This window comes from Letharia columbiana, assembly GCF_014066305.1.
Source record: "Letharia columbiana isolate WasteWater2 chromosome Unknown Sc0000027_s0, whole genome shotgun sequence".
NCBI lineage: Eukaryota > Fungi > Ascomycota > Lecanoromycetes > Lecanorales > Parmeliaceae > Letharia > Letharia columbiana.
The window spans coordinates 267,567-291,989 of record NW_023501069.1 but is presented as its reverse complement, the minus strand read 5'-3'; the positions used below and the strand labels follow the sequence as shown (position 1 = coordinate 291,989).

At 49.7% G+C, this 24,423-nt stretch overlaps 13 protein-coding genes across 13 annotated transcripts; 4 read left to right on the top strand and 9 right to left on the bottom strand.

The window, feature by feature from the left end:
* Positions 1–115: 115 nt before the first annotated feature.
* HO173_007980 (uncharacterized protein) lies at positions 116–1,611 on the top strand (the record flags this gene model as incomplete). The annotated part of the gene is made up of 6 exons (XM_037309880.1): positions 116–160; positions 223–551; positions 635–678; positions 834–961; positions 1,104–1,215; positions 1,367–1,611. 6 exons carry the CDS (start codon positions 116–118, stop codon positions 1,609–1,611), a joined length of 903 nt encoding a protein of 300 aa, XP_037163177.1.
* A 474-nt stretch (positions 1,612–2,085) lies between these two features.
* Positions 2,086–3,977, bottom strand: HO173_007979 (uncharacterized protein; the record flags this gene model as incomplete). Its single annotated transcript, XM_037309879.1, has 8 exons — positions 2,086–2,549; positions 2,687–2,753; positions 2,810–3,355; positions 3,406–3,458; positions 3,548–3,569; positions 3,625–3,702; positions 3,763–3,772; positions 3,826–3,977. The coding sequence occupies 8 exons, from the start codon at positions 3,975–3,977 to the stop codon at positions 2,086–2,088; spliced, it is 1,392 nt and encodes a 463-aa protein (XP_037163176.1).
* Positions 3,978–4,209: 232 nt separating this feature from the next.
* HO173_007978 (uncharacterized protein) lies at positions 4,210–5,204 on the bottom strand (the record flags this gene model as incomplete). The annotated part of the gene is made up of 4 exons (XM_037309878.1): positions 4,210–4,608; positions 4,672–4,764; positions 4,931–5,070; positions 5,168–5,204. 4 exons carry the CDS (start codon positions 5,202–5,204, stop codon positions 4,210–4,212), a joined length of 669 nt encoding a protein of 222 aa, XP_037163175.1.
* Positions 5,205–6,271: 1,067 nt separating this feature from the next.
* HO173_007977 (uncharacterized protein) lies at positions 6,272–8,072 on the bottom strand (the record flags this gene model as incomplete). Its single annotated transcript, XM_037309877.1, has 5 exons — positions 6,272–6,547; positions 6,609–7,348; positions 7,398–7,509; positions 7,563–7,623; positions 7,990–8,072. The coding sequence occupies 5 exons, from the start codon at positions 8,070–8,072 to the stop codon at positions 6,272–6,274; spliced, it is 1,272 nt and encodes a 423-aa protein (XP_037163174.1).
* Positions 8,073–8,264: 192 nt separating this feature from the next.
* Positions 8,265–9,194, top strand: HO173_007976 (uncharacterized protein; the record flags this gene model as incomplete). Its single annotated transcript, XM_037309876.1, has 5 exons — positions 8,265–8,484; positions 8,539–8,595; positions 8,745–8,760; positions 8,825–8,985; positions 9,043–9,194. The coding sequence occupies 5 exons, from the start codon at positions 8,265–8,267 to the stop codon at positions 9,192–9,194; spliced, it is 606 nt and encodes a 201-aa protein (XP_037163173.1).
* Positions 9,195–9,347: 153 nt separating this feature from the next.
* HO173_007975 (uncharacterized protein) lies at positions 9,348–10,863 on the bottom strand (the record flags this gene model as incomplete). Its single annotated transcript, XM_037309875.1, has 3 exons — positions 9,348–9,913; positions 10,040–10,245; positions 10,463–10,863. 3 exons carry the CDS (start codon positions 10,861–10,863, stop codon positions 9,348–9,350), a joined length of 1,173 nt encoding a protein of 390 aa, XP_037163172.1.
* A 147-nt stretch (positions 10,864–11,010) lies between these two features.
* HO173_007974 (uncharacterized protein) lies at positions 11,011–13,342 on the bottom strand (the record flags this gene model as incomplete). The annotated part of the gene is made up of 5 exons (XM_037309874.1): positions 11,011–11,173; positions 11,328–11,669; positions 11,734–12,045; positions 12,212–12,224; positions 13,264–13,342. 5 exons carry the CDS (start codon positions 13,340–13,342, stop codon positions 11,011–11,013), a joined length of 909 nt encoding a protein of 302 aa, XP_037163171.1.
* A 159-nt stretch (positions 13,343–13,501) lies between these two features.
* Positions 13,502–14,110, bottom strand: HO173_007973 (uncharacterized protein; the record flags this gene model as incomplete). The annotated part of the gene is made up of 4 exons (XM_037309873.1): positions 13,502–13,792; positions 13,855–13,926; positions 13,987–14,009; positions 14,065–14,110. The coding sequence occupies 4 exons, from the start codon at positions 14,108–14,110 to the stop codon at positions 13,502–13,504; spliced, it is 432 nt and encodes a 143-aa protein (XP_037163170.1).
* A 199-nt stretch (positions 14,111–14,309) lies between these two features.
* On the top strand, positions 14,310–15,377 carry HO173_007972 (uncharacterized protein; the record flags this gene model as incomplete). Its single annotated transcript, XM_037309872.1, has 1 exon — positions 14,310–15,377. The coding sequence occupies one exon, from the start codon at positions 14,310–14,312 to the stop codon at positions 15,375–15,377; it is 1,068 nt and encodes a 355-aa protein (XP_037163169.1).
* A 581-nt stretch (positions 15,378–15,958) lies between these two features.
* On the bottom strand, positions 15,959–17,547 carry HO173_007971 (uncharacterized protein; the record flags this gene model as incomplete). Its single annotated transcript, XM_037309871.1, has 5 exons — positions 15,959–16,674; positions 16,735–16,950; positions 17,006–17,144; positions 17,196–17,357; positions 17,428–17,547. 5 exons carry the CDS (start codon positions 17,545–17,547, stop codon positions 15,959–15,961), a joined length of 1,353 nt encoding a protein of 450 aa, XP_037163168.1.
* Positions 17,548–17,723: 176 nt separating this feature from the next.
* On the top strand, positions 17,724–21,375 carry HO173_007970 (uncharacterized protein; the record flags this gene model as incomplete). Its single annotated transcript, XM_037309870.1, has 9 exons — positions 17,724–17,860; positions 17,917–18,171; positions 18,224–18,339; positions 18,390–18,434; positions 18,488–18,632; positions 18,683–19,611; positions 20,155–20,203; positions 20,252–20,901; positions 21,125–21,375. 9 exons carry the CDS (start codon positions 17,724–17,726, stop codon positions 21,373–21,375), a joined length of 2,577 nt encoding a protein of 858 aa, XP_037163167.1.
* A 216-nt stretch (positions 21,376–21,591) lies between these two features.
* Positions 21,592–22,161, bottom strand: HO173_007969 (uncharacterized protein; the record flags this gene model as incomplete). Its single annotated transcript, XM_037309869.1, has 1 exon — positions 21,592–22,161. One exon carries the CDS (start codon positions 22,159–22,161, stop codon positions 21,592–21,594), a length of 570 nt encoding a protein of 189 aa, XP_037163166.1.
* Positions 22,162–22,207: 46 nt separating this feature from the next.
* Positions 22,208–23,485, bottom strand: HO173_007968 (uncharacterized protein; the record flags this gene model as incomplete). Its single annotated transcript, XM_037309868.1, has 4 exons — positions 22,208–22,819; positions 22,869–23,204; positions 23,262–23,411; positions 23,471–23,485. The coding sequence occupies 4 exons, from the start codon at positions 23,483–23,485 to the stop codon at positions 22,208–22,210; spliced, it is 1,113 nt and encodes a 370-aa protein (XP_037163165.1).
* Between the last annotated feature and the right edge of the window lie 938 nt (positions 23,486–24,423).

The window sequence follows — 24,423 nt, the reverse complement described above, 5'->3', positions numbered from 1 at the left end:
CCTAACCCTATCCGTGCAGGGGATCTGCGGAGCTCATCAACTTCCCCGCCGGCCCACTCCACCACGTTAGAAAGCTTCAGTCCTTTCCAAACAGCCAATGTGATACTCTCTCACCATGGCACCGCGCTACAAGATTGCTGTCATCCAGCTCCACCCTAAGGTCCTCCACATCCATCCAATGAATACAATCTTCACACCCATCAACTGATACTCTCCCCCTAGCCCCTCAACCCCTCCTACAACTTCTCCAAGGCCGCCGACTTCATACGAGCCGCCGCTTCAAAAGGCGCCCACCTCGCTGTTCTCCCCGAATATCATCTCACAAATTGGGTGCCCGAAGACCCTCAATTTTTTCCCCTTTGCAAGCAATGGAACGATTATCTGCACAGATATCAAGAGCTGGCAAAAGAGCTCAAAATATGCATAGTGCCGGGCACGATAGTGGAAGCACATAAGGATGAAGAGACTGGGGAGGATCAATTGCATAATGTTGCTTATTTCATTGATGATAAGGGCGAAATATTGGGACGGTATCAGAAAAAGAACCTCTGGTATTACTGTGCTCTCATTCAACATCCTAGACTGTCCTTCTGCCGCATAAACTCTTGGACTGACCATCGTTGTGTCATTGAAGGCATCCCGAGCGCCCACATCTGACCTCTTCAACCCACGCCCCACGTACGTACATTTTGGAGCTGATTCTTCCTGTTTGGTAATGAAATTGAGTCGCAAGACATGCTTCGGGAGCAAGAAGACCTTTCTACCCCCCAGACCTGTCTTGCAACTCCATTTCCTACCTCAAATAGACAATGCTGACTCCGAAATCTGCGTAGACGAGATGCTCCAGACGCCCCTTGGCCCCGTTGGGATTCTCATCTGCTGGGATCTAGCCTTCCCAGAAGCATTTCGAGAGTTGATAGCCAAAGGCGCAAAAACAATAATCATTCCCACATTTTGGACGGTACGTACGTTTCGGACCTCATCCTTCCTGATATTGGAATTGAGTCGCAAGGCATGTTTCTGGAGCAAGACGACCTGAGACCTGTCTCCAACTCCCCGGACCTACCTCGAATAAGCAATGCTGACTCCAAGGTCTGCGTCAGCACGCCGACTGCTCTGCCTACGGTCTTTCCAAGAATTCTATGTCCGAAAAGCTTTTTCTCGAATCAACAATTACCGCGCGAACTTTTGAGAATACGTGTGCAGTAGTCTTCGGTACGTATTTTCGGCGATCAATTTTTTCCTACTGGATCATATTCTGGGGCTTGAGACCTGTTTAGGGAGCGATGATTCTGATTCTGTAGAGAAGTTTCAAGGCTCGCAATTTATCTTGAAGTGGCAATGCTGACTCCGAAATAATCATCAGTCAATGCCGGCGCTCCGCCCGAAAATGAGAAATCAATGTATGCAGGATTGAGTAGAGTGGCGATGCCATTCGTTGGGGGTTTAGGGGACGAGACGAAAGATACCAATAAAGAAGGGATGAGTGTCGTGGATGTGGATATGGAGTTGGTAGAGGAAGCCGAGAAAAATTATAAGGTCAGGGCAGACATCGAGGGTGAAGGATGGCACTATACTTATCGGCATCAAGGAGGTGGGAAGGTGGAGTAGGAAGCTGGCTCCCTGAAATAAACTGGTGAAGATGCCGATCTTTTTGCATATGTTCGATACTGGATGAGGAAAGATATCTTTTGATGTAGTATACACTTGCAATTCGGGCATCTCGCAAATGCGTGTTGTGTATATATTCATTGAGCCTATAAGTTATTCACAAACCAAACAACGAAAGATACAGGCACATTGCGAGCCGGGGTATCTCTGCTAAAGCATGCGAAAAGCTAATATGAAACGTTGACGAATTCGAGTAGTCCGTAGAGTGTACTGCGGGCTGCTTGACGCCATACAAGACCTCCGCCTGTTGCCCACCGCTAATAAGCTCCATGCCTACAGTATGCCCGAGCGAAGGTGACCCCAATTACGGACGCGAGAAAAAGCCCTGAAGCTAAGACTGCATGCTGCGAAAGGATGCGCAGAGACAGCAGACCTTGAGAAAACCTATTAGTAATGCTCCGAGCAATCAAAGGTTCAAGCGGCAACCGTTTGAGAGTTCCATGGCGATCGATGGCTGTTGATGTTCATAGACGAGAGATCCGAAAGCACTGTGGGCTCCTCATCTGTCTCCTCCGAGTCAACCTCGGTCCCATCATTATCCATGTTGAGCATCTGGAAACGGTTCATGGCAGAAGTGAAATTCTTAGGCTGTGGTTGTGCTAGATTATCTGTCTTCGGAGCGTACTGCATTTTCGGCAGAGGTTGAGAGCACTCATCAGGATACCATTCAATCCTCATGCCCTTGTATGTCGCTCGAGACATCATACATGTCCGACTAAAGAGCGAGTTGTTGATAGAGTTAAGAGAGATGTAGGCGTCACCGTCCTTGAAAGAAACACTGATAACCACGATGTTGTGGATATGGTCCAAATGATCCCTAATAAGCTCCTCGGTGATATTTCCGTGGATGCCACGTATGACAACGTTTCGAGTGGCTCCTGAACAAAAGTCGAAAGTCAGCATCCCATTTACAGAAGGCAACACACCTGCCCAGTAGATACTTCGAGACATGACTCAAGACACATGACTCAACGTTTGGTGGAAAGAGCAGAACTTCGAGTCCGAACCAACGCACCAATGCCTATCTTGTTTGCAACATGTGGGGGAAGCTTATATTGACGTTCGCTCCACGAGAATGCGAGCTGGAGTCATTTGTCAGAAGTTCTCCTCGTGTTTAGAATATGAGGGGAAGACATACCCTCTTCCCATGTACATATATGTCATTGCGCTTGACATAATTCATGAACTCCTGGGCTGCGGATCCTTCGACGAATGAGATGCTAGCGGTGCGCTCGTGGGAGCGTAAGTATATATCCAGAATAAGCCCTCCGCGTACGAGATTGGCGATATCCTTGTGCGTTGCACGGACCGAGAGATTCTTAGCAAATATTGTGCGCTGTTCCATCTTGGCGAATCGCTTTCTCTCCGGCTGCGGTGCGGCAAGATATGGATCATCCTTCTCGAAATCGGGTGTGAAAGCACTTTCAACCTCCAGCGCAGAGCTATTGTGATGATTGTAGAAGCCTCCTTTCCCTTTCAGATTAACCCTAGAGCCGCCAGCCGAGTTCTTTGGAGGCCATTCAGGCGCAGAATCAGCCCATGAGTGGCCAGAAGGATGGCTCATGGCAATCCGAGTCCTTTGGAGGCGATCGTAAGGGTCCGCGCATCCAGACGCTGGTTGGTCGTCATCGTCGATGAGGGTGTCGAATTGAGATATTGGGACAGTTTCGCCACGGATGAGAACCTATATGACTTGAGCGAGTGTGAAGCTGCTTCTGATGAAGTCGATCGAACCTCGAGAGTTTCCGGTTCAATACCTCCCTTGCACAGTGCATCTTTAAGACTTGCTGCATAGAGTCAGTCCGGGTTGGCCTCGCAACATTTGAGGAGTCGTCGTAGCATCTGGTCTGGTCGGTGCTTTAGGGAAGAGACACACTGTATTCTTGTACCATACGAAGCTTCAAGCAATGCCATGTTAGCTATTGACGCCGTCGAGTAACGGACAGGACTGACTAATTTGTCATGGTCGACTTTGGGTATGCTGACTATTGGGATGCCGACGGGAGCGGTCAGATCTCTATCATATGTATGCTATAGAGATGAATAAGCTTCTTTCGAGCAGCCAATCAGGCTTGCAGAGAGGTGACCGACTAATTCTGCTCTACCACTGGTTAGCCCACGGTTGACGGTATGTACGGAGAAAGCTGTACATACCGCCGAAGCAGAGTCTCGAAATACACTTTGTCAACAGTTACAGTATCCGCCATATTGCCTCCAGATGTCGAAGCTGATTGACAATGCTGAAGATTTTGGATTGATATATTTGCCAGGCGATTGAGGAAGTTCCGATCATTTTGGCTTGGCATTTGCCTTGAACGGACTTTGGAATTAAGGGTTCAAGGATGCACAAGCACGAAGCATTACGAGATACCTTACTCTACGCTTCTCATAACAGTCGAACTAGGGTAATCGCAAAATTTCTATCAAGAATGATGAACATTAACACTATCAATTTGGCAATGGGAAAGCTCAATCCATAAGTTGTACCCCAAGCTACCTTACGTACTTCATCAAGCTGCCAATGTTAGCGTGTGCGAATCAAGCAGCTCTGTATCCTTCTTTGTACCGATCGGGACTGGGACTGGACCCGGCATCACTGTGACCCAATGCGTTCTCTCCTGTTTCGCCAGATGTGCCCCTCGATCTCAAGTGTCCCCAAACAGCAACAGCCATCCAGATGAGCCACATCACACCAGCAATAACTCCGTAGGCAATCTCACCCTTGACCGTGTTCCCACTCAACATCAAGCCCAAGCCACCATTAATGATTCCCAAAGTCAAGATGATCCGACCCCACCAGACATGCGTGATTGCCCATATGGTACGTCGATGATACTTCTTATACATATAATGATGAATGAGGCCTCCGATTGGTTGAAAGACGAGAGCTCCGACAACGATGATGCCAATGATGGGATGACCATTACTAGCGGTGAGCTGAACATGAGATTTGTCAGCTTTCGAAGGTAATTGAGGATTCCACCGTTGTAGGAGACAAACCTGCGATTCGGGGTAGATGGCGATGTAAACTCCCAAACCAAGACCAGCCAATGCCAGTAGATAGGCGAATGCCTGGATTCCAGCATGTATCCACTGTCAGAATCCCGAGTCAGCCTTCCCATCCGTAGACAAAGACTGGAGTAATAAGACGTGTTTGGGGAATTAAAAAGGGCGGCAAGATGAGTTTGCTTCTGCAGCATGTATTGCGCCTCGCAAAGCAGCCCCGAACAGGAAAAAAGAACTTCGAAGAGCGCCTTACCACTAGTCCACGGAACGATGCCGTACGGATGAGGATTGCTCCAAGTGGGAAGAGGACAGCGAATGCAAAGCCCATGATGGTGCCATGGGCGGTCACTGCGTTACGGCGGTCGGGATTGACGTGCGCCCATGCCGGGTTTGCTGGCCATGGCCAAGCCATTAGTATTGCAATAGGACAGAAATTTACGGATTGAAGAAACGGCTTCACGCAGGAGAGCCGCTTCTATAGCAGACTTACCAAGTCCGAGGGTTAGCACAAGGGCCAAAAGTGCCATGTTGATAGACATGAATACTAATCACTGCTGTAAAAAGAGACCGAGCTAGTCAGTACCGGTGAACGAAACTCGCAATGGCTGAGGATCAATAAGCGATTGCGCAAAGCCGATTGGCTGCAAGCCGCGCTAGTGGAATGAAACGAGGAGTAATATATTAAGCGTCGGTATCAGATAGCTGATGCGATTGAATAACTGAGAGCACGCCCGCACCTCTCTGTCGATAGAGTAGAGTCGAAAGAAAGAGATGGTAGGGAAGGCGAAGATGTGCCTGTATGGGAAACAAGAGAGGGAATCGATGACACGTTGATTCTAAAATGACGAAGATGACATGGCGTAGTTGACAAGGTTCAGAAACGAATAGAATAATCATAATCATATAATAATGGCATGCATGATGCGAGTGAGAGTGTGACAAAATTACGCGTCCGCTGTTTGGACGCTAGGGCTTGGTTTAGAATGAAACAGTGCCAAGTGTTGATGTCATATGTCATTCAAACTCACCACTTATACTTGTTGACTGTGTTTCATGCGCGATTCGGTCTTTGCTAGCAATTCAATATAACAAAGAGATTTGGAAAAGGGATTGCTTTCGCCGCTTTTCTTCACAAAAATCCACCGATTGGGGTAGCGATGATACCCACCACATGCTGCAAGTACGCTGTCCTAAATCTTGAGCAGGAGCTTCTCGCTGCCACGAGGCTTCCCCCGCGCTTTCACTCGTCCGAGGGTCTCCGTCTTTCACTGTAATTGGACTCTAACTTTCGGGAGAGATCCAAGAATGCTTAAAGAAAAGAGGGTCTCAATCCACGTAAATGTGGATGTGGATGGCGGTGGCGTGACCGGAGTTTATCGGAACAGTAACAAGTGCATTCCAGATATTTCTTGGTTTCACATCAAGTAAGGGCAAGAACCCGGGCGAAGACATTGATACAGTTCAAGCATTCGTGCCACTTTAGCACCTCGTCTGACCCCCTCAGTGGCGGTCGTTGCTCGGGTAAACAATAAGCTTCACCCAATCAGACTGACTGTGTCTCGTGAAGCCTTTTCATCAGTACACTTAGACTGCATCAAGTCTTCTCTAAGATGACACTGGTCATCTCATTACCTATGCGAGTTGCTTCCGGAAATCGAGGCTCAAAGTATTTCGAGATGCGTTCGAAGCGATCCTGATAAGATGCAAAATCGCCAAAGGAGACACAGTCCGACCATCCGCGAGCGGCAAACGTAAACTCTAGATCGTCCGAACGAAAAGTATTGTCATCAATAGCGGTGCTGATGACTTCTTCGAGGAGCTGAGGCTTGCGGAAGAGGTACTCGGTGACTCCGAGCCAGAGACGGAAAGGCTGAACGGATCAACATTAGAAATGAGGTTGGCCGTATGGAACAATGGTAACTGTTACTCACAGGTGTAGAGCAGATCATGTGATCGTAGGGTACGATGCCTAATTTCCACCAGCAGTCGACCATGGCTAAAAGACTTAGATGATTGTTTGGTGTCCTCTCCTTTGGCACCTTCCCAAGCGAGAAACGATCCAGAACCTCGTCTCTCAAGAGTAGATCTTTCTGACCGGAGCCGAATACAGCAGCACCAGCAGTCTTGATGCGTTTTTCAAGCTCTTCTCGGTGGCCGCCGAGCATCAACTTGAAGAGCTCAGTCACGGATTCGGCATATTGCCGGATTTGCTTTTTGGCCTCAGCGTTCAGAATCGCAAGACCGGCGTAGACATGCCATTTGTTTGAGTAGATACGAAGCATGAGATTGCATTTGATGTTCTCAATACCACCGACATAGCGACTGATCTCCCAAGGGAACTGATTATTGGAGCACCATGCGGTGCCCATACTCAGGAATGCGGCATGAGTGACAGCCTGTGTGTCTGCTGTAATTTGGTCATGCTGCTGGGCCGTAAGATAGACAACGTTAGAATTTAAGCAAGAGAGGATTTTTTCGACCAAAGCAAGACTTTGTTGTGATGCGCGATGCTTAATCAATGCGAGAGGCTGACCCTTGGGATCGACCTTGGGTCCATGCAAGGAATGGCAGGAGATGATCTGGACGTCTTCAGGCAAGTAAGCTTCGAAGGCAGCTATCTCGATTTCTTTACAAGAAGTCTGGCCGCCGACAATGGCGCCTTGCTTGGTCGCTGCGTTGATGTTAGTGTGAGGATTGCAGGGTCACATCATGAAGCATACAAGGTCCATATTGGCTCACGATTCGACCGATGGCCTCTGCTTCAACGCTGTACAGGATGACATCGCTTGACCGTGAAACGAGACGGCCGTCATGGAATATTTGCACATTGCTCTACGCCGGCTTCAGCTGTGTTCGCACATTGAGCGTCGCAGAAGAATATTTACGCTGTCAGCAAACTCATCATTCAAGGAATCGTATTTCTCGGGCTTGTCGCAGGCATTTACTCTGCGCAGACAATGGATCAGCTAGTGTCGAAAGTTCTTGTAGCGCCACGCAAGAGCAGTGGTCGACTGTGCCACCTGCAAAGGGTACTTGTCAGCTCAAGCCCAAGAACACTATTCAAAGTAGACGAAGGTTTCAAGATACAATTTTCAGACAAATATAATTTAGGTAGCTGAGATTTTACATCAGTGACAGCTTGCTTCCAGACTTAGGAGCCAGAATGACCCTAAGACCTGTACACAAGCCATACTCGAGCCAAATGCACTCAAGTCATCATTGCATCGTGTGGAGACTGAAAAGGAAGCGAGCATACTCACAATTCTGGGGCCCGCAGTAACACAAGCTCCTGAGGGAAGAGCTATTAATTACCTCCAGCCAGCAGCACCAATCCTCCGAGCATACATCTTCCCCATGTCACCCATCCCAATGATACCAACCGTTATATTTTCCATCGTGGGAAGTGATCAGTGTGCCTCAGGGATTCTGGTCAAGGCCAGCATGTCAAGAAAGGCAGCAAACCACAGTCCTGTATGGAATAAAATCAGCAAGAGAATCGTTATGCATGCCTCAACCCGTTAGATAGGCGTATGCTTTTTGAGGAGGATTGAATGAGTTGAGCTGACCTCGTGAAGCGAAAACGAAAAATGTTCGGTCTTACGGTAAGGCTGAGCTCGCTTGAAAAGCGAAACGCTGCCGCGGCACAATACGCTAAATTTTACAACTCCACTGAATTGCTTTTGCTCCATACTAACGTCTGTCACCTCCGCAATCAATCGATTCGAAATTCTTTTAACATGCCTCCCAAGAAGAAGGTAGAGCGTGCTGCCACCGAGAACATTTCTCTTGGTCCCCAAGTCCGCGAAGGTGAGCCCTTTACCTACCCAACCTTTCAGAATGCTAACGAGCCCGTTTCCATAGGCGAACTTGTCTTCGGTGTCGCCCGTATCTTCGCATCCTTCAACGATACGTTCGTCCGTAAGCACCCTTTCTGAGCCACCTCTCCCCCTTTCATATGCTTTTCCGAGTCTCAGGACATCTCTGAGGAGGTGTCATTGCTCCTCAAATCTGTCTTCGGACTTAACAACTCGTCTTGAAAGAGAAATGCTGACTCCGAAATGGTTCAGATGTCACCGATCTCAGGTTCGTGCCAAAAATATGACTACATCGCTGTGGAGGCAAAGGCTTACATTCTGGGTGATTCCAGTGGCCGTGAAACAATTAGCAGAGTCACAGGCGGGATGAAGGTGAAAGCTGATCGTGACGAGTCTTCGCCTTACGCTGCCATGTTGGCTGCGCAGGATGTAGCTACCAGGTGCAAAGAATTGGGCATCAATGCGTTGCATATCAAGATTAGGGCCACTGGAGGTAGTACAACCTTCGTCACTATAACTCGCTGCAGAGGATGCTGATGACCAAGTTCAGGCAACGGAACCAAAACCCCCGGCCCAGGTGCTCAGTCTGCTCTTCGTGCACTTGCTCGTTCAGGAATGAAGATTGGAAGGATTGAGGATGTGACGCCAACGCCTTCGGACTCTACACGTCGTAAGGGCGGTAGGAGAGGTCGTCGTCTATGAGCAGAATGTACTGCTGGTGGCGGAGGTCTGTGTAGCGAGGTCATAGTCAAAAAACGAGAAGAACGGCTCTTGCCTGGTCTTCGTGCAAATCAAGCTTGCTTCAAACGCTCATAGCCCGTGCAAGCTAGAGTCGAACCCAGTCCCCAACACTTGTCAGGGATCGGCTAGATCAACTACAACGGGAGCATATTCGCCCCTCTCATCCTCTCCATCCATCTCCTCCATCTCCATCTCGACCTGCTCCCCATCCTCCAATTCCAACATGCCTCTCCTAACAAACTCATCCCCTAGTTCCCACCCATACTCGCTCTTCATAAAAGTCTCTAGCTCCTCCATTTCCTTCCTTACTTGCTCTCCCTCTGCGTCTTCAAACACCTTTCCCAGCGTCATCTTAAACCCTTTCAGAAGACTCTTCAGATACGCTCCTCCTTCGTCCCTCAAATCAAACAAGCCTCCCTCAACATCCTCGCACCTCTCCATCTGCCTCCTCAACAGCACCAAAAACGTTCCAAACCACTCCTCCTTTTCCCTTACGGCCCGTTTGCACGTCAAGACCAGCCCGACGCAGCGCTTCCACTCTTCCAGGCAGGAGTAATTTGCTACCGTCAACACCATCAGGAAGCAGGCTTCCATCTGCCCAAGCACCACACTGCCCCACTCCCCCTTGTCTTTCTGGTTCCGGGGTTGCCATCGCTCCACAACATCATTTAATGCCCAGCCTTGATGATTCCGGAGTTAGCATTACTATTTCGGGAGGCATTCTGAGTCGCGAGACATGTCTTAGGAGCGGAACACTCTCTAGATATGTCTGACGACTCATAGGACAGCATGAATGGGAGAAGTACTTGAATCTAGAGCGGCCTCTGTCCTTTCTCTTCCTATTGCGCCCTTCCTCCACGTCCGTTTGAGATCAATACCCAACATACCCAACTCCCTCTCTTCGTCTCCAAAATCCTCAGCAGTGAGGCCAGGTATCTCATCCCTGTCTTCCTTCGCACAGCTGGCCGTCGTGATCTTCCAGTCTTCATTTTGCGTAAGATGTCCTAGCAACCTACGCAAGTTTCGGAATTAGTGTTGTTCACTTGGGTAGTAAACCGAGAAACGAGACACATTTGAAGAGCAGAAAGAACTTTTCGCTGCCGATCCGCGGCATTGCACCTAAGGAGCGGGAAACTTCTAGGGGAGTGAAGGAGCTTCCTGCTCCCGAAACCTGGATTCTAGCCCCAATTTACTACCAAACAGGAAGGATTACTCCGAAATGTACGTACCTCGGGCTCACATGCTCCGTCAAACTCGCCCAGTCCCCCGTTTCAGCCTTCGTTTCTTTGTCAGCGGACTGTCGATAAGGCGAAAGGTTCCTCTCCCATAGAAGAGGCAGGCGGACACGGAAGCTATCAGGGTCTGAGGGAAGTAGCGAGCCGCCGGAAGTGTCCCATTTGCGGACGATCAGAGGGATGGAACCTGTGACTGCAGTAGGGACATGGAACCAGAAGCCATCGCGGACGGAGAGAGATGTTGTTTCGCTAGTGAAGACAAAATGCCATCCTAGGGGCAAATCTTTTAAGCCTCGAAACTGGGCGGTGGTGGTGAAGGAGAGGAGGTCGATACCGCAAAGGATTCCCGGCGGAAGTCCGAGGAGGAGGACGGCTGCTGTCAAAGTGGTGTCCATGATCGATGCAAAGAATGGAAAGTTTCAAGTAAGCTTCGCCATTTTCAAGTATGATCATATCAAAATCGGCCAGACCTGTGAGGAAAGACCTGCAAGTGGTGGCCTCGGAATGGGAATAGTGATTTACCCATGGTGCTCACTTGTATCTCAAACTATCTTTGGCGGTATGTAGGGTTTGAAGCCGTCGGAGGAAGGGATGGGTGCGGTGATGGGCTCATAATCCATGGCTGGCTCTCCACCACTTCGTACGTGCTTGGCATTTCGGGCTGGTGGGGCAGAAAGTGCTTCTTGAAGACGATGTCCGACCAGCCTTGGCATGAATGCAACATGAATATGAATTGAATATGAATCGTGAAGTGAGTTTTTGAGCCATCGAGCCAGACAAATACCGACCAGACTCATTTCCTCAGAAAAAGGTGAAAGTGCACTTAATCTGTGTACGAGCGTGCTACATGTATCTATACGTAGACTCCTCATGAAGATCGTCTCTCCTACAGTATTTCCACCAATGATCTTCAAATTCGACTTCTGTAATTCTCTCCGCAGCACAAAACTCGCCATGACTAACCCAGCTCTTAGAAGCAGCTCCACCGACAGTCTTCAGCCCTGATTTCTGAAACGCAAAGCTGGCCTCGGTGTCCGCGTCCAGACAATAATCCAAGTGCGGAACCGGAATCAAATCTCCGTGTAGACAGAGATCGTCACCAATATGGCAATCTGTAGAAATTTTGCTCGCAGACACCTTGCCAAACGCCTCACCGTCATCAGGGTCACCGAAAAACCGAGTTGATGAAGCTCGTCTGAGCCTGGGAGACCGATTTCGCAGCATTGTGAGCAACCTGAGCTCCCTAGCTGTACCTTGACACACACAACTTCGTTCCCGGACACTGCGTCATTTTCTGACTTCCAGTGACGCTTCCCCCAGCGAGAAAGTCCTGGACGTCGGCGGAATAATTATTAACCCCCTGGACGGCTACTCGAGCTTCGCCGAGCATGCTGACGAGGGCATAGACAAAAGGAGGGCCGACGATATCGCCAATGTTGCCGTTTTCGGTGGTGCCGCGAGCGAAAACGAGGGTCAGGTTCTTGCAGACGCCGTTGATCAGGTCGTTGTCTGTAGTGCCGTTGGTGATTCCGAGGCAGGAAGCTGGAGCCACCGAAGTGGGGAGGCCGGTGAAGCCGCTGTGGGGAGTGTCAGTACTGATATAATTGAAGATCGAGACGAGTGGCTTGAGCAAGGAGGAACATGGCAGCCAATAAAAGACTAAATCTGTGAGGAAAACCTCAATTTTCATCACGAAATGAGACCCGTAGAAGCCGGCAACAGGCAACATCTGTAACGACTCACGGGGCCTGCTTACCTGGTAAGGGTATAAGTTAGTGAAGCAGCCCGGACTTGGACAGGATCAGGGGCTGGGGAAGCCAGAGTCCTGGGGGCGAAGGCAAAGGACAGTAGCGTACTGTATCTCATTGTGGTTCGTAGCAACTGTGATGAAGAAGCAACTTCTGGTGGTTCTTCTCAAGACGTATATACACTGTTCTCTTGACCACAAAGGTGTTCCGCCCCGCTCGAAGACCTTTCCACCTCAGCTTTCAGCCATGGTTCTAGTACTCGAATGCCTGGTGTTTAGTGCAAGAGGAAGAAATCCTTGAAATGATCTAAGTGCAATTCGTAACTTGAGAGTCCGAGCGGAGCTTGTTGTGAGCTCCACGAGTGAAGACATATTCCGGGTCGTGTTGAAGTACCGGCATTGCGTCCGTGCGAGACTGCGAATTTGTTTAGGACAGGGACACGCATTGTGCCAAGGTCTTTGATAGGTCGTCAAAGTAGAATCTTGGGTAAAGACACCTGTAATCGGGGCAATGCTTGATGTGTGGATTGACCTTGGGGCTTGTCCAATTTGGATCAAAAGATATCTCCGAATACCAAAAGACGTTGACATATGCCGGCAGTTGAGTGCCCCACCCATAAGCGATCGTGCTAGTGTTCATTATTGAAGGTCTTCATGCTTCAACGTGCGGTGGACCGTGGAATGGCTATGAGAAGTTGGTAATTGTGTTAGCCCCGCACTGCTATACGATCCACTAGAGAAAGGACCCTGGTCACCAATGCCCAGCCCAAATCATGCCGAGGTTAAAGAGTTCTGCTACAAAAGGAACGCACCAACAGCAAAAGCTGAAGCGGACTGTATGAATGTGCAAAGCAAAAGCCAGGCTGAGCACAAAATAATTGGAGTTCACAACTGCGGTTTAGAGTCTAGGAAAGACTATAAGATGACCCGTAGAACGGTGCAAGGATGGTCAGGAATCAGGACCTGCTCGCAGGAGATCAATATGGTTGTGATGACTTAGAACGCAGGAGACTGAACGTGGAAGAGCACTCCCCAATAAGCAGCTCACGTCCGAAGCAGTCACGAGGGCCCAACTTGCCGAATATCGAGTCGCAAGTTTCAGAAGGACGTTTGGTATGCCTGTTCATCACCTGCTATAGACATAGCTTGTCAATGCCGACAAGAAGCGGCTATGACCCGAGCCTCATAGGCCTGAAAGCTGGACTATCTTGAGAACTTCGTCGAAAGTCTCCACATTATCGAGCTAAGCAGCACCTCATCCAGTCCATCGTACCTCCATGGCCACCCTAACGATAGGATTTCTGGTACCTCGCTCTTGCTCCTGGTCCTCCAAACTTCTTTGGCTCACACCGCCTGTTATCTGCCACCAACAGCGTCCGGTCGTACGTCACCAAAGCCTGCTTCAACTGGTTCTTCGCATATTCGTCCACATATTTCTGGTAGTAGGCCACAATTGACTTCGCGATGGCTTGGCGGATAGCGTAAATCTGAGATGTATGACCACCGCCTGAGACACGGACGCGAATGTCGACGTTGGCGAACTTGTCGAGGCCGACAATGAGGAGCGGTTCGTAGACCTGTGGTAGTAGTCGTTGTTAGAGGAGGGTAAAATTATAGGTAGAGATGAGAGAAACAATACCTTGAAACGAAGGATTTCCGGTTGAGTGAGGGCGAGAGGTTTGCCGTTTACTTTGACGAGACCTTTTCCAGCCTGGAGCAATGGTTATCAGCTGGTTTGAGCGCGCTTTGCTACTAGGCGAGTGAAGGCTACCTTGCAATGTGCGACAGCGGTTGCTGAGAGCATCGTATTAGCAATTTCACCACGGCAAAATGGACAATCCTAGCATACCAGTCTTCTTCTTGCCGAAGCACTGCACACTCTGTGTCGTAGCCATGATGGTGGAATGTTGAGAATGTTATAGATGGGGCTGGAGATGAACGAGTTGTCGCAATTTTTTAGCGTGGTGTGGGACGCTAGCACTCCGCTAAGCGAGTACTAGTAAGGGCTGAATGCCGGGAATGCCAAGCCATCGATTCAAGCTGAGATCACTGAACAGTTCTTCCTCGTCCAAAACCCTTTAAGAACTTCTCAGAATGGTTTTGTATGGTTTCGGGTCTAATGGCTCGGGGCAACTGGGCATTGGAAACACGGTCGATCAATCTACGCCTCAAAGATGTTGGCTCAATTCAGAGCTGCCAGGATCACCAATGACGATCGCAGCAGGAGGAAACCATACTTTGGTGCTATATGATGAGGGGACCGTGTATTCTGCGGGTTCATCTCGGGACGCAAAGTTGCATTCACGCTCGTCAATGAGCTCAATGCCCATCTTCCAGACGACATACGTATCAGTCTTGGGCAACAAAGTGAAGTTATGCTCAGCCTTGTGGGATGGTTCAATCTTCGTGAACTCGGAGAATGAAGTGTATACAGCCGCTTTAGGCTCAAAAGGTGAACAGGGTACAGGTGGGATATCAGGTTCCATGGCACTGCAAATCCTTCCAAACTTCCCTCCAGTCCATCAGTGGTCAAAGATAGTGGATGTTGCTTGTGGCGTTGACCACGCAGTGGTTGTCTTGAATGACGGTATAGTCTATGGCTGGGGAAATGGCCGCAAAGGCCAACTGAGTTATCCAGAGGAGATTGTTTGCACACCACGAAGACTTGCAGGTGTGGGCTTTAAGGTTGTTCGCGCTGTCTGCGGAAGAGACTTCACTTACCTAGTGGGAGAGCAATCAAGTGGGCAACATACGGTTCTGGGCTCGAGCAAATGGGAAATCCAATCTCAAGCACCGGCTTTGGTTCCTGATTGGAAAGACATAGGGGCCAGCTGGGGTAGTATTTTCGTCTTGGAAGGATCTGGGAAGATCAGATCTTGGGGCCGCAATGACCACGGCCAGCTCGCCCCGCCTGGCCTACCGCATATCGAGAAGATCGCCGTGGGGAGTGAGCATGTGATCGCGTTGACGAAGGAGGGGAAGGTCATCAGCTGGGGTTGGGGTGAGCACGGCAATTGCGGTTCCGGCACAGATGAAAGTGGGGATGTTAAGGGAAAGTGGAACGAGATCCTAGACACTAATTCGGATCATTCCATGAGAGTGATTGGGGTTGGAGCTGGGTGTGCCACAAGTTTTTTCTGGGCAGAAGATCCCGAGTCTTGAATGAAAGAATCCATCACCAACAAGATCGATTTAGAATTACTACACTGAAAAAACACTTCGGAGCGTGACCGAAGTTTCGGGTATCGAGCCTCTCTCTTGAGGGTACCACCGGCATGCAAGTCGACAGGATTGTCGGTGGCGAAGCCCTTATTTTGTGGCCATTCTCGCTCTGTAGGTATGAGCAGCACATACATTGATAGGAGAGATGGCATCAGGCTTTCATTTTGTGCGTTTTCCGGGCAATCAGAGAGCCCATCGTCGAGTCGAAACTCTTCAATGTCTGAGGATCGGTTAACGGCGCTTTGTTCCGTCCGAAAACGCTCTAGGATCCACGTTGCCTTCTACAAGGTCAGGTTAGCCTCGGCTGTTCTAAGATCTGGCAGTCCACTGACAGATTACTCTTAGATGATCAAGCCTGAATCGTGCAACTCGGTCTGATAACGAACGCGAACTCTCGCAGCAACAGTCCGACGGGCAAAACATCTCAGTCGCCAAACAAGCCTCGGATCTGGGGTGGTATTAGCTGGTAAACAGAGCCAGATTGAGGGTTTGACATGCCTCGGCTATCTTTTGCGTGGGCGCTATGCGGCTATTTGGGTCTTCCTGCCAGGCCGGATATGGTGGCAATCTCGAAGAGCTTTCCTGGTCACTTCTTCGACCGCCCAAAATTGGATCCTAACCTCCTGTGAGTTGACGGCATGAACGATGACAGAAGGGTTTACATTGTTGGCGCTCGCGTCCCAGCCAAGCGTGTCCTGTTCGTTATCATAGATCCTTTCTCCCCATATGCGATCATCGTCTTCATCAGCTGGTAGGAACAAGCTCTGGGGGTCTAAGCTGGCCTTTGGAGGTGGAGGTGAAGGTCTCTGCGTTCTTTGACTTTGCGGCTCTCTGGTAAAGCTGCGTGATAGTGATTGGCTCGGTGGCGGCATGGTCGTTGTCTTCGGCTGCACGGCAGTCTGGACAGTAGATTGGCGTGATGTAGCTCTCTCAGCTGGCGCAGCTGACCCTTGCCGTACCGCAGCAGGTGCTGGCGTGACGGAATTTCCTCGATAATCTCCAATGGTCATGAGGGTGAATTCGCATTGCATGCCATGCTCGTGGTAACTTAGTTGCATCGGTCGAGTAGGGAAGGAGTACAAGGCCGTGATGCTCGCCTTGAGTGTTTCGGCGTGCGTGACGATGGCTTTGAAGTCTTTGACGCTTATGCCGATATGCAGCTGGTCCTCTACCTTGAAGTCTTCGAAGTCCAAACTGTCTACAGTAATCGATGTCTGCAGAGGCTGCTTCAGTACGTCTACATCATCATCAGTCATCGGAGCTTATGCCCTTCTTCAGATTGAATAATAGTGCGAACCTCGCCCATTCATGATCTTCTCTGTATAGCTGGTGAATGTTGCCCGTCCGCCTTCTGAAGAGATATCCAATTGCTCGGTTTTGGTCCCAAAATACTCAGCGAACGACCTCAAAGTGCTGGCTCCGATGGTCCACGTGTTCTTTGCTGCGCTCTTATTGAACAAAGCGTGCATCACCTCGACTGACTCGTAGGTAAGCTTGTAGGTCTTTGTGACACCTTTCAGTGGCCACAGGCATTAGCATCTCAACATCGACTAAGAACGTCTACACACCATGTCTGCAGAGCATCTTCACGATAAGGCGGCACTCAGTCTTATCAGGCTGATCTTGAATATTACACTCGCAGCGTTCAACGGCCGTGTCTTTGTCTCGTACATCGCCTAATCGGCCCTTGAAGACAGAGAGAAGCGCCTAGAAGAAGTCAGATGACATGAGAGTAATAAGAAGACATAACCTTTATACTTTGTTATACAATTGACATGTAAAGCGTGCTCCGGTATCTTCGGTAGACTGTTGACTTTTGGCCTGTGAGGCATTGAAATTGTATTTTTCGAAGAAGACAGTCTTATCCAAGGAGAAAGACGCGTAAGCAGACTTAGAGGAATTCAAGGCAGTAAGGATGAGCTGGGTTGGCAATGCTGATTAGCATGAATTTCTACGTAAATAAGACAAGTTAGGATGGAGTTTCTCGCACTTTATCCTTGCGAGCTTCCAATGACACCACTTCGCTGAACTTTGCAAGACACAAGACTCCGTCGTGGATACGGACCACACCCTCAAGCGTCAGTGAGAAGCTTAGTGTATGCATCCTCATCAAAAGTTGCTACTTTGTCTACAAAAAGTCTGAGGTTTCCCAAGTGGATCTTTGAGAGACGCGCTTGGCTTCGCGTCATCGCGTTTCGACCCATTTCCTACAATAATCTTGAACCCATTGTAATTCGGCCGATTGATCTCCACCACTACAGCCAGAACTTCCAATTGCCAGCGACCATGGCAGCGCTTCTCCCAGATGATCTTCTACACATGATCTGCCACCAGCTATGGGAACAGAGGGATTTCGACACACTCTACCATTGCGCTCGTGCCGGAAAGCAGCTCGCTGTTCCCGCTCTAGCTAGCATCTACCGGTATACCAGGGCTTTCTCTCACACAAGAATCAGACTTCGATGCTGACATATCGCAGTATGCACGATACGGCCCCCGTTACCAGCGCCTACAATGATGAAATCGAGATGGCCCCACAAGAAAGAACTAGCCGAGCTGCTTACGAGAAAGGACGAGAGCAGCTTATTGGGAAATGGGCCAGTATGTGGAGGTCACTTATACTCTCCAGCTTGGGCAAGACCTTGTTTCCTTATTCAAAATACGTGCGCACTTTGAGTCTTCAGGATCTTGAGTATCTGCTCCAGGATGCTAGATTCTTGGGCAAAACCAGTGGGTGAGCTTGAGTAACATTGGGACATCCTTCGCAAAGCGCTGAATTTGATCAGCATGTTCTTCAAGGATGGACTGGAGAAGTTCGAAGTCAATCGAAATGTTCAAATCTCCAACAAAAAGAGTGGTCTTCGAATCGATGCTGAGACAACAGCTAATCGACTCTTGGAAGGTATAGTACTCTTCTCCTCTCAATGGGACAGTCGGTGATTCTGTGCCAAGTGATCGCAAGGCAGACCCCAATGCTGGAAGAGTTATCTGGGTCCAGTATGTCTCTGCCTGTTTCGTCTGTCAGTGCGATATGTTGATTATCCATTTAGTCCTCAAAGGGGTACTGTCTCAGTGCATACCAAAGCTGCCAAATCTACAGCGTCTAAATGTGTACCGAGGAGAAGCTCTAGAGGGTGCAGGGAATCTCATTCGATCGCATTGCCCCTTGTTCAAGGCTCTGCAATTCTATGGCTGGTACGATCATACTTCGAGAACTTTGGACTCCTACCCTAATCCATTTTCAGGCAAAAGGATGATGCAGACCAACACTTCGCTACTTTCCTAAATGACATACGCCCCCAATCTTTGGAATCCTTTGAGATCTTCAGCGTCTCTCAAATCGGAGCCGAAAGCTTTCTAGCGCTGAACTGTCATCGGGAGACTCTGACCGAGCTGAAACTCAACGGCATCAAAGCTGAATCGATACCTGCGCTGTCAATGTTGAAAGGGTGTACCAATTTGAGCTCGTTGCTGCTTTCAGAGAACGGCGTCGCGACCCAAGATCTCGAGAAGAGACATAACGACACTTTCCTCGATGTAGTTGCTTGGCTTTGCCAGTGCAAAGGGCTGCGGATAGTCTCGCTGTACAATCTACTCAGTGCACCAGCTCTTTTAACGCCTGTGCTGCTCGAAAGCAGCATTCATCTTACTAAGTTAGCACTCGAGGGGTATTTGATGTCAGAGAGCCGGGACTTTCATCGGGCACTTTCGCAACAGACGAGTCTACAAGATCTATGGCTGAAAGGCGAGAGCAGTGATAACCCCGAAGACGTGGACTTTCTTGTGGGGTCATTGAGCAAGCTTGAGAACCTCACGGACATGCGACTTCAGGAAGTCTCGGACTACTTTCTGGACAAGCACTTCTGCACTTTGGCGAATAGCCTGCAAAGACTTGAAGTGTGGGAGTCAAGTGGGTATGCTATTACTGACGCCATATGGAGCGACATGGCTTCTATGAAATGCTTGCGCAGACTGGAATTCAATGCTCAGACCCGCTTCACCTCAAATGGGATCATGGACTTCATCCTGAACCTTGGCCCGGGCAATGATGGGCTGCTTCTCAACATAGCGATGCAGGATGTGGATTTCAATTTGACCGACGAAGAGCAATCCATGATTAGAGAGACTATTACCTCAGAGGTAGATGGACGGTTCGACTTCATGCTATTTAGAGGTATAAAGGGCCCCGAAGTACCATTCCATTGTCATTCTGCATGCTAAGAGTATCATCAGATCCGGAGGTTTCTGAATTCGAAGGGGATTCTGACTGATTGATTTGACACCGAATACGCAAATGCCCGGAAGTTTCGTGGTTTTCAATCTTGTAAAGGGGCAGGCAGGTTGTCCAAAAGAAAGTGGTAGTCCTTGGTGTTGGCCTGTTTCGAATTTTATCCAGTCATGGACAAAGAATTGGACCACCGATGGGTAGAACGAGTTCCAGCAGAGAGTCCTATGACAATCCAAGCTTTGTCTCTTGTACTGATGGTGATTCGCTTCACTGGACTTGCATTGCTAGAATTGCCAAACTTTCTGGCAGCAATTCGACGGATTGTTCCTGCTGAAAATTGATTCGGCCAATGACGTACTTGTACGTTTCGCTTTCTTTCCTTCCGAGAACACCAGTACACCCAACGCGACGCGTGTCACCACATTCAACCCACCTCACCAAAGATACTATGTAGTGATCCAATAAAAGGAATCTGATAGACATGGACAGAAGACGAATACTTGTCATTGCTGGCTCAGACAGCTCTGGAGGAGCGTCAGTATTGAGCTTCTGTGCAATGTGCTCTTCATAGCTAACGCAAGTACAGCGGACTGGAAGCTGACCAGAAAGTGATTGCTGCTCATGGCTGCTACGCCATGACCGCAACCACCGCTCTGACGGCTCAAAATACTCAGGGTGTCTCTGACATTCACTTTGTGCCCTCCGACTTTGTCATCAAGCAAATAGACGCCTGCATGACTGACATTGGTGTGGATGTTATCAAGATTGGCATGCTAGCTTCCGCAAGGACTGTTGATGCAGTGGCAAATGCTCTGAAAAAGCATGGGGAACTTATCACTGTCGTTGACCCTGTCATGGTCGCAACAAGTGGAGCTCAGCTGCTTCCAAACGAAGCCGTCCACAATCTCCGAACTAACATCCTGCCGCTGACCACTATTCTGACACCAAACATCCCCGAAGCTCGGTTATTGCTCCAGAATGCCGGGTTGGGAGCCCCTGAAACCAATTCATTGGACGACATAGTCAATATCGCCAGGGTCGTTCAGAGTCTCGGACCCCGCTATGTTTTGGTGAAAGGCGGGCATTTACCCCTCACGAAGGACGGTCACATTTCCAAAGAAGAGGCTGACAGGCACATTATCGTGGACGTCCTCTATGATGGGCGTGAGGTAGCGATCTACCAAACGGATTACCTGCCCAGCAGGAACACGCATGGCACGGGCTGCTCCCTTGCATGTAAGCTTTCCCAGAGGTCCGTCCCCTGGTGCATTGGCAAGCACTCGCGCTCGCCCCAACATTTGTAAATCCAGCAGTGCGCGCTCCCTTACCTTTCATATTGACATGGGCAAGTATTCCCGCCTTTGCCATATTTACTTGCTCTTGGCAGGTGGCTTTGGGCGTTCAAACAACAACTTACGCCCCGTCTTGGTTGCAAATGACGGGCTAATCCCGGTTATAGCAGCAATCGCCTCCGGCATCGCCCTCTCCAAATCTCCTGATCGGACCAACGACATACCAGACGCGGTGGAAATGGCTGTCCGTTACGTCGAAGCAGGTATACAGACGAGTTTCGATCTGGGGCATGGGAATGGGCCCATCAATCATTTTCATTCGCTGAGCATGAGGCTGCCACCACCCTTTCCGTCGACATTGAAAAGGAGCGTATATGGAAAGGCCCAAGATGGAGGAGGAACGGCCAAAGAGTCTTGACAGAGGGATGCTTCGAGACCATGGAGGTTGGCGTGCTGCTACTACTAAGGTTGTGGAAGATGCCCCAATGACTTGAGTATTCTGGTTGTTGTGGTATATATGCTAGACGGAATATGCTAGAGAGAAGAGAATGCCTAGACACAGGAAGATGCTCATGGCTATCCGCAAGTGCCTCGCCATGTCAACCATTATTATATCCATTAGACTTCCCTCCCACTATGCAACGTCGATAACCCACACCTCCATCTTCCCCATCTCCACCCCTTCCGCCCTCGCTTCCTTCCTCACACTCGACATGGCCATGTCCCAATCATCTCCATCCCCCATAGTGATCAAGTCGCCCTCATCTTGTATCTTGCACTTGAACCCACCCTTCAGGTGAAGCTTCTCCCTCACTTTGTCCACGAAGGCGGCAAACGCCACATCAGGCGTCAGCATTATGAACCTCGCATCATCCCCGCAGTGGACTTTCACTCTTACGTCCTTCAATCGGTAGACATATTGACCTGAGTGGGAGGTGCCCCTTCTGCTGCTGGATTGGCCGCGAGGGCGAGAAAGCCCACCACCGGCGTTATGTAGGATTTCGTATTCGTCGAGCGAGGACGTCGTAGATGCCGTGCCGGGATCTTCAGATGGCTCTTCGTCTATACTGTAATGCTCTCTCCTCTGCCTGCTTTTCGAGCGGCCGCTCCTCCGCTGCCGTTGGCTACCGGTATCAGAGGAGTAATGGTGCGAAGAGCGAGGCTTTTGAGGGGAGCTGTGCTGGCGGGTGGTGCGCGGGTCCATTGAATAGAGCTCCTCGGGATACTCGTCGAGGTCCGCTTCATCGCCGTTAGGAATGCGGGCGGTGAGGGGTGGTTTCCCCAAACAAACGAGGCCGCCCGGAGTGGTCGCGCTCGCGGTGGATATGTAGGCGGCGAGAGGAGGGGCCGCGAGGCTCGGAGGCGGTGCGGGTGGTGCCTATGCGGGGCTTTTCTTGGGTGATTGCTTCGAGGTTGAGAGGTTCGGGGCGGACGGGCTTGGAGGGCGGGGTATTGGTGAGAGTGGATGCTCGAGATTGAGAAAGTGGGTTGCTAGGTGGAGATGTTGAAGCTACCATGAAAGCGGGACGGATTTGGTCGTTTTCTGGTGGTGGTGTGGGTGGGAACATGTTGCGATGGACTGGTGGTTCAGATTGCTGTCTTGATCTGCTGTATAGGTTTGGCTTCACCATGTGGGAGGCGCCGTAAGATATGGTGTTTGGGGGACGGTCGTCCACGCTTCTGTTTATTGCAGCTGCTTGTGCTTTTGTGTCGGCACTCGCTGACCCAGCGAGAGTATTGCCCTGCTCAGACGCGGCTATTAATCTTGCCTTCCCCAGATAGTCTTTAGTCTTCAGATTTTTCACTTTGGCAGCGTTTGGCCGGTATATTACCCCGACGGGAATGGAGAAGACAGTGTAGCCCTTTCAAGTATGAGCCAATGCTAAACATATCGATTGGCTGAATAGTCACCTCAGCGTCCTCCGCAATAGCTTCGTCAATAACATCATGATCCGGTTTCTCCTTTTCTTTGGCTGCAATGTGCAAATCTTCCATTCCAGCCTCTTTTTCTTGTATGTATATAGAGCATAGTCCCCTGTTGAACAGTACCTCGCACGAGTACAGTCTAAACTTCAGGCCCAATTGCTCATAGTTGATGAATCTGTTTCCTCTCAAGAAGCGGAGCGCGTCGTTGAAGTTGGCCATTGCCTCCTCGAAATCACCAATCAGGAAATTCGAAACGCCTTGTTGGAAGTACGCAATTGCAAGGTAATTGTCCCGATGGATCGCCCGTTGATAGTATTGGACCTATCACCACATCAGATCTCATGCCAACTCATACACACAGCCTCTTGAGATACCGACCGCTTTCTTGTGTTCGCCCAGCGTAGCATGTATGACCCCACAGTTGAAGAGTATCTTTGCTGTATCCGGGATGTTGCCGAAGGTCCTCAGCGCTGAGTCAAAGTCGTTGTTGTCGTAGAAAGCAATTGCCTCGACCCAAGTCTCGATTTCCTGTATTGATGATATGACGTGAGATTTGAGGTGCGATTCAACGGATTGTTTAGTCTGACCTGCTTCAGTGACATTGCTGCCGACACAATCTCCGATCGGCGTCAGCTCTTCGTTGAGAGCTGCTGTAAGTGATTGATTCCTCCGAGACTTGTTGTGTAAGCGTCTTCGGCGAGGACCTCTGTCCCTTCGCCCGGAGGATATAAGCACCCGGAGGCTATAAGCACGGATGGATCAAGATGAAGTCGAAGATGGATTATTATGTACTTTGGCACGTAGGATCGGCAATTTGCATGGAAGGAAGTCCGGAGGATCAATTTGAAATACGAGCGCTTCGGCAACGAAAAGTGGCCGCACCAAAGTAAATGCAGCTAAGATGACGAATCTCAAGCGAGATGTTAGACATGCAAGGACCCAGGAGAAAGGAAACCTAGAAGATTATTGCAAGAAGAAGAGGCTGGAATCAGGGTCATTAACAGGAACGGGTGGGGGGTGGGGGGAGGAGGAGGAGGAGGAGGAGGAGGAGGAGGGTGGAGAATTCTTCTTAGAGTCAACAGTTACCTCGTACCAAGAGGGTCAGCGCGTAGAGATCAAACAGGATTCGGTGTCTGGACTCTGGAGACTGGAGTACATTTTGAGGCTACTCATGCAGATTCTAAGAGCTTGCATTGAATCAGGGCGCTCGCCATTGTGATTGGAAGAAGTCAGATTCAAAACCCGGTTAGCTTCAAAACAGGGCGCTTCCAGAACGACGCTCGGGACCTCGGAACAGCTTGTAGGTACCTGTATGTATAGAAGAAAGAAAAGGAAGAAGAGAAGACCGGCATGTTAATATTGAGTAATCTATGCTTTGCATCAACAGGGATGCCACTTTGATCTTTGACAGCTACCGTACTTTATGCTGTACTTGTAATTACATTTCTATCCCCATGTCGCGAATTCACCCTCCCGCTTCTGATCAACGCCGACATTCGACAAGCAAGCCCGCTGCTCAGGGCGGTACAAACGCTCTACC